Below are 10586 nucleotides of genomic sequence, written 5' to 3'. Positions count from 1 at the left end.
ATAACCTTGTGGGGGGCAGGATGGAGGGAGGGGCATATGGAGGGAGCTAAACTTACTCCCATCTCTGGATTCTTGCAGGTGCTCTGGCCTCTGCCTGGCATGCACCTCCCCTTGGTTATCACACACGTGGCTCTGTTACCTGGTTCTCAGGGGCATTTTTCCCCCTTAGAGAGGTTTACCTTGACCATGTCCTCTAAGGCAATCACCTGTCATGGTCACATCACCACGTTTCAAGACTCCTCCCCTAGAGTGGGAGAGTGGCCTAATCAGGGGCATTGTCCTTATTCTTGATCTGGTTTTTCCTGCCTATTCATGGTCTCTGTCTCCTCATTCTAGAGGGTCAGTTCCTGGAGAGCATGGACCTCCCCTGAGTGCAGCAGGCACTCAATACTTTTTGAGAGTGCAGAGGGCCCTGCACTCAGTCATTAGGCTTTCCAGGCCAACCTCCAGGCACCCCCCTCTTCCCAGGAGCCCCTGCTCTGCACACAGCACCTGGCCTGAGCAGGGGAGACGGCCCGGTCATCTTGGCCGCTAGAGGTCTCCTGGGGTGAGGCCCTCCCTGTTTCTCAGGCCTGACTGGGCTGCTGTCCCACTCTGGAGCAGGACTCTGAGCAGATTCCACTCGAGGGTGATGTCCAAGAAAGAGCAGGGCAGCAGGCAGCAGTGCACGTGTGGGCTGGGGAAGGGGGGCGGGGGGCAGTGCAGGGGCAGTGTCCCAGCCAGGATGGTGGGAGAGGGTAGCTTTTCAGAGCCTCCCAACACTGCGATTGCCGGGAAGATGGGGCCGTGTGGGGGTCGTGGCTGTTCTTCCCCCACAGAGGGACCCAGGCTCCGGAACAGACGCGCAAACCACCGGACAGACACGCACAGACGACAGAGGAAAGCTTGAGTTTATTCGACTGTAGGGTTTCCATTTGGGCACAGAGTGAAGGGTGGTGGGCGTAGAGAGGCAGCATGTTTGCTTTCTGGGACACCGCTGATTGCCAAGCTCTTCTGTGTGACCTCTGGGCTGTCGGGACGACCCGCTGAATGATGGAGATGTGATAAAAGGGCTGCGCGAGCCCTCCTAAACAGTCCTCGATCTTGCCGTCCGGCTGGCCTGTCTTCCCCAAGAATTAAGGGACAGAGAGACGGCTGAGAACATGCTATCTCATCATAAAAGAATAAAAAGGCCGAGAGATCACTCGGGGGCTCCGTGTCACACGGTGGCCCGCAATGTGTCCGAGCCTGGTCCGTCCCTGGAAGAAGACGCGGGCCCCGATGCTCTGCCTGGTGGGCCTCTTCCCAGCCTTTCTTACCTTTGCGAGAACTGGACCTACAGATGGAGGCGAGGAAAGGAAGCTGCCCACAGGTCTCACAAGATGCCCTTCCTTCTTGGTCCCGCCTCGTGCCTGCAGGGTTCAGCGCCCCCCCTGGGCCGCAGGGCCCTGGAGGGGAGCGCCCCAGGGTGGTCGGAGGCCCTGGCCCTCAGGGGGTTCCGGGCTGGAAGCGCCGCAGGGAGCATGGGCCAGGCCCCCGCTGAGCCCGGCTGGGCCGCGCAGGAAAGGCCGGAGCAAGGGGGGCGCAGGGAGCTGGAGCTGGGGTCCCTGCTCTTTGACCCTGGCAGAGGCCAGGAGGGCTGGGTCCCTGCACTGGCCCACCCCTTCACACTGCTGGATGGAGGTTCCCGTGGCTCCACCGGGTCCAGTGTGCGGCCCCAGAATGCCCTTCTGCCCCGCGGTCAGGGGGCTTCCTAAGGAGGCGGGGGTAGGCTCGGACTGCCCAGAGCACTGGGCGGCCTCCGTCTTTCCAGCCCTTTCCTGGAAACCTTTCTGGGGGAGCCCGGCCTGGCCCACATCCGGTGCCTGGTGACTGCTTCTCACTGAGACCTCAAGGATGGCCCTGGGGCTGGGAGCCTCTGGAAGCTTCCTTGTGGCCGACTCAGCGGTGATAAAGGTTGGGGAGCAAGATGACTCTCTGCTGCCAGGGAAGGCTCCAGCCAGGCCTGAGGCTTCCCTCCCTGTCTCTGGCCTCCTGGCCAAAGGGACGGCTGCGGTGGGCTGAGCCCCGGCCTCTGTGTGATTCCTGACCTTGGCCTGACTCTGGGCCTCGATGAGGCACGTGTCCCTGGGTGTGTTTTTGACTGCAGATTGCCCTCCGGCCTCCTGGCCTGGGCGGTCAGGTCCGGCTCTCCTCCGGTCCGTGTTGCTGATCTCGCAGGCGCTGTGGTCCTTCAGGGGGCCTTGGGACTGGCCCTTGGTGTCCGTCTCAGGCTGGAGGCTAGACATGGAGTTGAGGGCCTTGTGCACGGCCTCCTCAATGTCCTGCAGCCTGGCCAGGGTCTGTTCCCGCAGCCGGGCCACCCCTGTGCTGACCTTTGTGAGCTCCCCGAAGGCCTGCACCACCGAGGCCTCAGGCTTTTGGGGGGCAGCAGGAGGCCGAGGAGGCACTCCCAGCTGGGGCACCCTTTCAAAGAGCGTCGTCACCGCCCGCATGTCCACACTGCCTGCGGCCTCCTTCTCCAGGGCTTGCAGCTGGCTCAGGAGGCCCTGGAGCTCCGGCCGGCCTCCCTGCAGAGTCTCGGTGCTCTCGGAGGCCCCGTGCTGGGGCTCTGCTTCGGGCCTCTCTCCTGGGGGGCCAGGAGCCTGCTGCGGTGAGGTGGGGTGGCTGCTGAGAGCCGAGGGCGTGGGGGGCTCAGGGCTCTGGGCCTTGCTGCCAGCAGCCTGGCTCCCAGTGGATCTGGAATCCAAGGCTCCAGGGCTGTGTTGGGGGCGGGGCTGGCTCTGCTCCCTGGGGCCTCCGGCCAGAGGTAGGCATGCCTGGCTGGCAGCGGTGGGGACGTTGGCTGCCCCTCCCTCACCAGGCTTGCACGCTCCTTGCCTGGCTTCTTTGGAGGAGCTGGGAGACGGAGCTACGCGCTTGGGCAGCCTCTGGGGCGGGGGGATCTGGCTTAGGTATGCGGGTTTGGGAGGCAGCTGAGGTTTCTTCCTTGGGGACGTCTTGGGCTCCGGCTTTGGGGTCCTTGTCCATGGCTCCCCGGGGGTCCTCTGGCTGGCAGGGCTGCTGTGAGGGTGGAGAAGGGGGCCCTGCAGGGCCTCAGAGTCCTGCTGCACAGAGTCCTCCTCATGGTGGGCTGGGGCCGGGAGGTCAGGTCCTGTCACAGCAGCTGAGAGAAGAGGAGGAGGAGGAACAGAGGCATTATGGGAGGGCAGGCTGGCACCAGCAGGCCGGGGCCCAGAGGCCTGGGTGTGGTGGGCCAAAGAGGCAACCTTCAGGGTGGTGCCCGCAGCTCGGGGGCCTCCTGGGCCGACTCTTGCCTTCTCTGGAGGTCCCGGGGCCATCTGCGCGCAGCCCCCAGGCTCCTCCCGCCCAGGCCCCCGACTCTGGCCTGGCCCGTCCTGGAGTGGGCTGGGAGCCTGGGCTGAGAGGGCAGTGTCCCCGCCCCTCTGTGGGGCCTCTCTTTCAGAAGGCTGGACACCCCCCGATGGGTCAAATGTTCTCACGGGGTGAGCAGTGTAGATGCCATCCTGAACAGTCCCCCGCCCCCCTGGCAGCCCTCCGGGCAGTGCTTTCTGCTCCCCACTGACCTTCCTGGGGGCTGCTGGGATCCTGGGGTCACCTCCAGCCACAGGCCCAGTGGTGCTCTGGGCAGCCACGGTGGCCGCAGCCGCTGCTTGGCGCTGACCATCTCGGCAGGGTGTGGGGGAGGCTCCGGGGGTGGAGGCTTGCGGGTGCTTGTTCAGAACCTGCTGGTGCAGGCTTTGGGCCTCGGCCGTGGCCACCCGCAGCCTTTGCATGGCGGTCTGGAGGTCTGGGGCCCCGGACCCCAGGGGCCTCATTCCTTCCGACTTTCCCAAAGCTGCCGTCCCGTTCTGCCCAGCACAGACATCTTCCTGCTCTTCTTCCCCAGCCAGAGGGCCAGCCTTTCCCGGGCCCCTCAGATGCCCCATCCCCGTGCCGGGGTCCAGTGGGGGCACATGGATGATGTTCGCAGGCGGGGGCAGCCTCTGGGCCCCCTCGCTGTCTGGCACAGGGCTTGGGTCAGCCGGCGGCTCCCACCGCAGACTGTGCAGGCCGCTCAGGTCTCCTTTGTCTATGCAGCTGGCCAGCAGCTGCACGCTGCCCCTCCCAGGGGCCCTGCTGGGCAGCCGGGGCTGCAGGGAGTAGGCGGTCAGGGAGACCAGGCCCTGCTCTGTCTCCTGCATCACCAGCCCGGTCCTCGAGACCGAGGTCCCCAGGCCACACGCCAGCAACTGCTGGAACTCGGGGTCCGTGTCTTCGATGTTCCCGCTGCCGGGAGCTGGCAGCCTCAGTGGCTTAAGACGGAGCTGGCCTACTGGGTCCTCCTGAACCAGCAGCCCCTGCGGGTCCACGTCGGGCCGGCGCAGCACCTGGCGGACAATCCTGGGAAGCTCGCCAGACACCAGCTCCTCCTTCCGTACGTGGGGTCCCCCCTGCCCGGGGCCCGGGAGCACGTATTTGGCGAGGCAGAGCTCCCCCGGCCCGCGGGCCTCCATGAGGATGCCTCCACGGTGCAGGATGCCAGGCGTGGCGTGCAGAACCTGCAGGGTCCCCTCAGCCGCGGTCTCCAGCCTCTCCAGCACCTCACTGCCCGAGGGGCCTGCGGGCTGCTCCTCCGGGAGGCTGTCCCCACGGATGCTCTCGGCCGCCAGGGAGCCCATGGGGCAGTTCTCAAAGATCCAAGTGAACTTGTGCACCGAGCCCTCGGGGACGGGCTCGGGGAGGGCCCTGGGGCCCTGGTCTGCCCTCTTGCCTGCCTCCAGGGCCTGGAAAACCTCCTTCTGCCGAGACACTTGCCCTGAAGGGATCTCCACGCGGCTGCAGTAGCGCACAGGCCGCCTTCCACTGGGACGGGCTGAGGCCTGCAGAGGCTCGGTTTCAAAGATGTGACCGTCTGTCTGTCTGTCCCCAGCCTGGACCTGGCTGACCTGCAGGTGCTGCTCCCTGGAGTCCGCTGGCCTGTCCGGGGGTTGGGGTGCAAACATCCAGGTGCAGGACCGAGCCTCGGCCTTCGCGGTGGGGTCTATGGCCTCAGACCCCTGCTTCTGCGCAAGCTCGCTCATGGGGCATGTCTCAAACAGCCACCGCATGGTCTGCACGTCCCCTTTGGGGAGCGCCTCGGGCTGGGAACCCGCCTGACTTTCTCCTTCTTCTTCCTGGCGCTCCTGCCGTTCCCGCCGGTGGATTACCTCCAGGGGCTGCGTCTCAAAGAGCCAGCGGGCAGTGCCAACATCTCCGGCCACCACTTCCTGCCGGGTGATGCCTCGCACCACGTCCACGGTGTTGGGGCTTCGGCCCAGATGGTCTAGGGGCTGCGTCTCAAACATCCACTTGTAGCCCTGCACGTCCCCTCCAACTACCTGCTCTCTGCTGACAGAGGTCAGGGCGTGGAGGTGGCCTTGGCCATCCTGCATGGCATACACCGGGGACCCTGTGTCCTGGGACCGCCCAGCAGAATCAAGTCCTTCTGCTCTGCTCCGGTTCCTCTGGGCTGAAGGCTCAACCTGCCCAATGCTGTCCAGGGGCAGGGTCTCAAAAAGGGTCTTGAAGGCCTTCACATCCCCCTTCACCCCATCCCTCTGGGGGGCACTCTCAGAGGGGGACGGCACCGCGGGGCCGTTGCTGGACAGATGCTCAGGCTCCCGGGGACCCACCCGCTGCAGGTGACCCACTTGGACCTTGTCTCCAGGAGTGTCCAAGGACTTCATCTCAAACAGCCACAGGGTGGAGTGGACATCGCCAGGGACTACTTCCTCCTTGGGTGGGAGCTCTGCTCCAGGCTCTTCTTCCCCCTTGAGAGTGTCTAGCGCCCGGGTCTCAAACAAGTGTCTCTGCTGCTGGACACCCGGGCCAGGAGGCACGAGGTCGGGGGACGGCTGGAAGTCCTTCTCGTCCACTAGGATCTCCCTGATGGCATCCAGGGGCTGTGTCTCAAAGATCCAGCGAGCGGCACTGACGTCAGGCCGGGCCCCCTCCTCCAGGGAGATCCCCCGGATCACTCGCACCTGGCTGGGGTCCCTGTTGATGGCGTCCAGAGGTTGGGTTTCAAAGAGCCAGCGGGCAGTCTTCACGGCGTGGCTTTGGATCTCCTCACGGCACGCGGCCTTGACCTCGTGGATGGCGCCCTCTGCATCCTGGATGGCGCACAGTGGCTCCGTCTGGAACAGCTTCACCGTCTTCTTGACGTCACCCTTCAGCTCCTGGATCTCCGAGCGCAGCTCCAAGGGGCTCTGCTCCTGGATGGAGGGCCGGGAGCCCAGGCGGTCCAGCGGCCGTGTCTCGAAGAGCCTCCTGGTACCCTGGACGTCCCCGCTGGCCTCAGGCTCCCGCACTGTGGCCTCCAGGGCCTCGGGCTGGCCACTCAGCTCGTGCAGCGGCTTCGTCTCAAACAGCCGGCGGGCTGCACGGACGTCCGCTCCAGAGGGCGGAGGTCCCGCCGGCTCCTGCTCCATGCTGTTGACAAAGGTGCCTTCCTCAAACTTGCGGGAGGTGGCCTGCACGTCCCCACCGGGCACGGGCTCCCTGGCGGGCGGCCTCTCACGGTCCCCGATGGCATCCAGCCGCCAGTTCTCGAAGATCCAGCGCATGCACTGGACCTCGCCCTCGGTGGGCTCCCCCGAGTCCAGGACCTCGGCCAGGTCCTCGGCCACGGCCTCGGCCAGGTTCCTGCGGAGCTCGGGGTGGATGTGCCTGTAGAGGCGGCGGAGCTCGCTGGCTTGTCGCTGCTGCTGGGACTTGCAGAGGGACTCCTTGGGTGGCGGTGGGGGCAGAGCCTCCGGGGCTGGGGGTGCAGGCAGCGGCCCGTCTTCTGCAGCTGCCTTCGGAGTGGCCGGCGTGGGGGCTGCCTGCATCTGGGCTTTGACCATCGTTCTGAGGAGAAGGGGCAGAGATGAGCACGGGCCGGGCGTGGGGAGAAACCACACCCATCGGGGCCGAGGGGCAGCGAGAGGCAGAGACCCCTCCCTCTCCAGACCTCACCAGGGTATCGCTGTACCACCCGCAGGGTTGGTGGTGACAAGTCTTGAACTTGGAGCATATGGGGCCGCCTATCAGGGTGGTGATGCTCTCCCGGGATCACTGGGGTGGCCGTAAACTCTGTCCTATAGCCCGTAAGGGATGCCCACCCTCCACAGGCAAACTGGACACGCTCTGCTCTCGCCTTCCTTTACCACAGTCCCTAGTGAGCCCCCGGGTGAATCCTGACCTAGGGTCCCAGTCAGGGAGAGGCTGGTGACCGCTTCCCAGGGAGAAGGCATTCCCGCTCACAACACTAGAGGGTGCGTGGGCCACTTGCACGGGAGTCCTGCCCTGCCTGGAGCCCCTTGGCTCTCCATTCACTCTCGCCCCCCTCCAGGCCCCAGCACTCGCAGCAGGGCCCCCTGAGGGGCGGGTGCTCCCCAGATGTCTGTCTCTCGGGTCCACAGAGCCAGACCCTGAATCCCAGAGCCTGACACTGGGAAGGTCTGAGCCCCAGCCCAGCCACTCACAATTAAAGATGAGGAAACGGAGGTTCTCAGCAGAGAGTCTGATCTCTGCTGAGCGGCAGGCAGTGCTGGCTCTGGGCTCCTAGACCCTACTGGGCGTGGGGGGGGGGTCCTAGCTCCCAGGACGCAGGAGGGGAGGGGGCGAGAAGCTCACTGATTGGCTGCTGTGACCCCGCTCCCCACAGATATCGCTAAGGGGGGTGAGGGTACCCCGCAAGGAGGGAGGGTGGTGGACTGACACCGAACTGCAGGGACAGCCTGCCCTTGCTTGTGGAGGCACCCCCAGCTGCACCTGCCGCCCCAAACTCCCTGTTTCTCCTCTTTCCCCCCCTTTTGCAGCAGTCAGCTTCCACCAGGCTTGGCTTCCCCTCAGCGTCCCCCCACCTCGTCCCCTGTCCCACGGTCTCCCACCCCTAAGCCCTTCTCTGGTCTCTGGCCTCTGGCCTCCGTGTGTCTTATCTGTCTTGTGACAGGTGTGCTGACAGTCCCCAGAGGCCAGTATCGAAAGAATGCGAAGCACGTCCCCCTCCCGCTGCCCCTGACCCACTGCCAGCTCCACACTCATGCTAAATATAGCCCAGGGCCTGGCCTCAGGACCGCAGCCCGGGGCTCCGCACCGAGACTCCGTGCAGAGGGCTGCTGGGCTCCTTCACCCCTCATCCTCTCTGGGCTCCTGATGTGGCCCCCTTCCCCTGAGCCACAGGCTGACAGAGGTGGGGGGAGGCGCAGCAGCCCAGCAGGTGGGGGGCAGCACACCCTCTTCGTGCAGCCTCGGGCGGCGGGTGCACGGAGGCCTGCTTATCACCTCCCTTCTGAGGAGGCCGTCCAGCACACTCACCAGACATCAGAGCCCCGGGAGTGAAGGGTCTGGAACCTGTGGCCACGGTCCCAGTGCATGTTTGGGGAGGTTCCTTTTGTTTGAGTTGTGACGGGAAAGAGAGCCAAGCGTGCCTCCCGTCCTGTCACTGCCAGGGTGGCCGGAGCAGAGGCTATGTCGGGGTCCCCGGTGCCACCCCACTGCCGCCCCAGGGATCTTCAGAACCCCCGCTGTGGCCACAGATCTTTAGAATCACGAGTCCCAGGATGTCAGAACTAAGGACACTTGGAGGTCGAGGAAACTAACCCCTTCATTGCTTAGAAGGGGAAACTGAGGCCCCAAGCCAGCAAGGAGCTGTTCCAAGGGGCTCGATAAGGCAAGATCGGAAGCAGGTTTTCTGACCCCTGACCCTTGCCCCTGCCTAGACTGAAATTCCTGGGGCTTAAGTTTCTAAAGGGCAGAGACAGAGGTGGGGGGTGACGTCAGAGCCGGACGCCCAGACTTAGGGTCGGGCCTGAACCCCAGAGCCCCAGAGCTGGACCTCCCAGAGCTGGGCCAGGCCTGAGAGGCTGGCCCACCTTTGCTCCCAGGTCTGCTTGTCCTTGGGGCTCAGCATCTGGCCAGACTCAGATCTGGTCTCCCCATCTGGTGTCCCCAGATCTGCCCCAAGGGCTTCCCTCCTAGGCAAGACCATGGCCTGGGGCAAAATCTGCCTCCCGCCGCAGGCACTAGGCCACGAAGTGTGGATGTGTGGGGGGCTGGGCTCAGGCCAACCCTGGGAAGATATTCCTTATGCCAGATATGCCAAGACTTTCGCCCACAACAGCTGGGCACGGCGTTTGTTCTCGCAATGTGGAATCGGGCCTACTTCCCTCCCTCCAGCCCCCATGCCCTCCCACCTCTCTTGGGTCCCTCTTTCTTCCAGACCTTGGACTTGCCTCGGGCTTCTCTGAGCCGAAACCCTCAAGCCTAAGCAGCTCCATACTTGTATTTTAAAATCGCAACTGCAAGCCACCTCCTCCTGAAAGCCTTTCTGGATTGAACCAGGCTGGTAAGAATTCGTCTCTCCTGTGGGACTCAGGCCTGTGGCAGCCGTTCCGAGAGGTGCCACGGGGCTCATGCTCATTCTCCTTCAATGTCCTTGTGAGATCTTTATACAAGAACACCCCACTGCCCTACGACCTCCTTCCCCTACCCAGAACCACCCCTGACATACACTGCCTTGAGGGCTATCGCACGCTGGCCAGAGGGGACCCCGGCCCCGAGAGCCAGCCTTCTGTGGAAAGACAAAAGGGCAGGTCACCCACCTGAAGGCCCACTTGGCTGAGGGGGTGCTCGGGGTCTGTCCTTCCTGTCGGGCTTCCTGCTCACGGCGGTCCTGTCCCGTGGGCCTCGTGTGTCGCCTTCTCGCTGCCCTGGCTCAGGGCTCTGTCCTCTGCCAGCCCGAGCAGCTGCCTTTATCTCGCTGGCCGTGGGGTGGGCCAGGTGGGGGCGGGCGGGGGAGGCTAAGTTCAGAGTATGAAGTGGCTCCGTTATTTTTAGGGCTTGTGGAAGTTCCCTTCTGTCCCAGGGAATCGGTTACATGTCCTTTCTGTGGAGAGGGGACGAGGGGAAGGGACGGCTTCATTCATTCAGATTTCATCGGAGGATTGGGGTCGGTGACTCAGTGACGGGGTGCAGGTGTCCCAGACTATTTTGAGGGGATGAATGGAGAGAGGCGCCGGACACCCGTATCCCATGCCCCGCCCCCCGGCTCCAGACTGGCCTCTGGCTGTTGCGGGTGCTGACGTGCGTCCACCAGGCCAGGGGACTGTGGCCCCCTCCTCTGCCCCTGGCCTGGGCACGTTGAAGGGTGAGCCCAGCACTCCCCACCCCCATCCCCTCGGCACCAGGACCCGCCCTCTCCGCCCCCTCTTCCTGCCCCACCGCCTGTGCAGCTGGACTGGGGTCTGAATTTCCAGGCCTCCACTCTTCACCAGGGCCCCGAATTTTCAAGAATTCCACGGAATGGTTGGGTGGGCTTCCTAGCAGAGGATCTGGGTCTTGTTTACTTTTGGGCTCTTCCCTCTGACTCAGGGTCCAGACTTTCTGGGAATGGAGGGCAGGGGGAAGGGAGCATGCGGCGAGCTGACGGTGGGGTTATTTCTGACCCTGGAGTCATCAGCTTCCCAGTCACAGACAGATGGGGGGGTCATGCCCCCCCTTCTTTGCGTCCCAGAACCCGAGGCGCTTAGCGGGCTCCAGAGGCCCTCGCATTTGGCCCAGGATGGCTGGGGGTCGGGGCC

General features: G+C 64.5%; 1 protein-coding gene across 2 annotated transcripts; it reads right to left on the bottom strand.

Annotated features, from left to right (window-relative positions):
* Positions 1-869: 869 nt before the first annotated feature.
* On the bottom strand, positions 870-9692 carry XIRP1 (xin actin binding repeat containing 1). 2 transcript variants are annotated; one of them, XM_029940535.1, is made up of 3 exons: positions 9609-9692; positions 3567-6870; positions 3059-3145 (listed from the first exon to the last, which is right to left on the bottom strand). In XM_029940535.1, the coding sequence occupies exons 2-3, from the start codon at positions 6864-6866 to the stop codon at positions 3137-3139; spliced, it is 3309 nt and encodes a 1102-aa protein (XP_029796395.1). In that variant the 5' UTR covers positions 6867-6870; positions 9609-9692; the 3' UTR covers positions 3059-3136. The 2 variants fall into 2 exon arrangements, with proteins under 2 accessions (XP_029796394.1, XP_029796395.1); XM_029940534.1 differs by having other exon boundaries at positions 870-6870.
* Positions 9693-10586: the final 894 nt, after the last annotated feature.

Source organism: Suricata suricatta, chromosome 5 (genome assembly GCF_006229205.1).
Source record: "Suricata suricatta isolate VVHF042 chromosome 5, meerkat_22Aug2017_6uvM2_HiC, whole genome shotgun sequence".
Taxonomy (NCBI): domain Eukaryota; kingdom Metazoa; phylum Chordata; class Mammalia; order Carnivora; family Herpestidae; genus Suricata; species Suricata suricatta.
The sequence above is the reverse complement of the archived record's forward strand: the minus strand, read 5'-3'. Positions and strand labels throughout refer to the sequence as shown.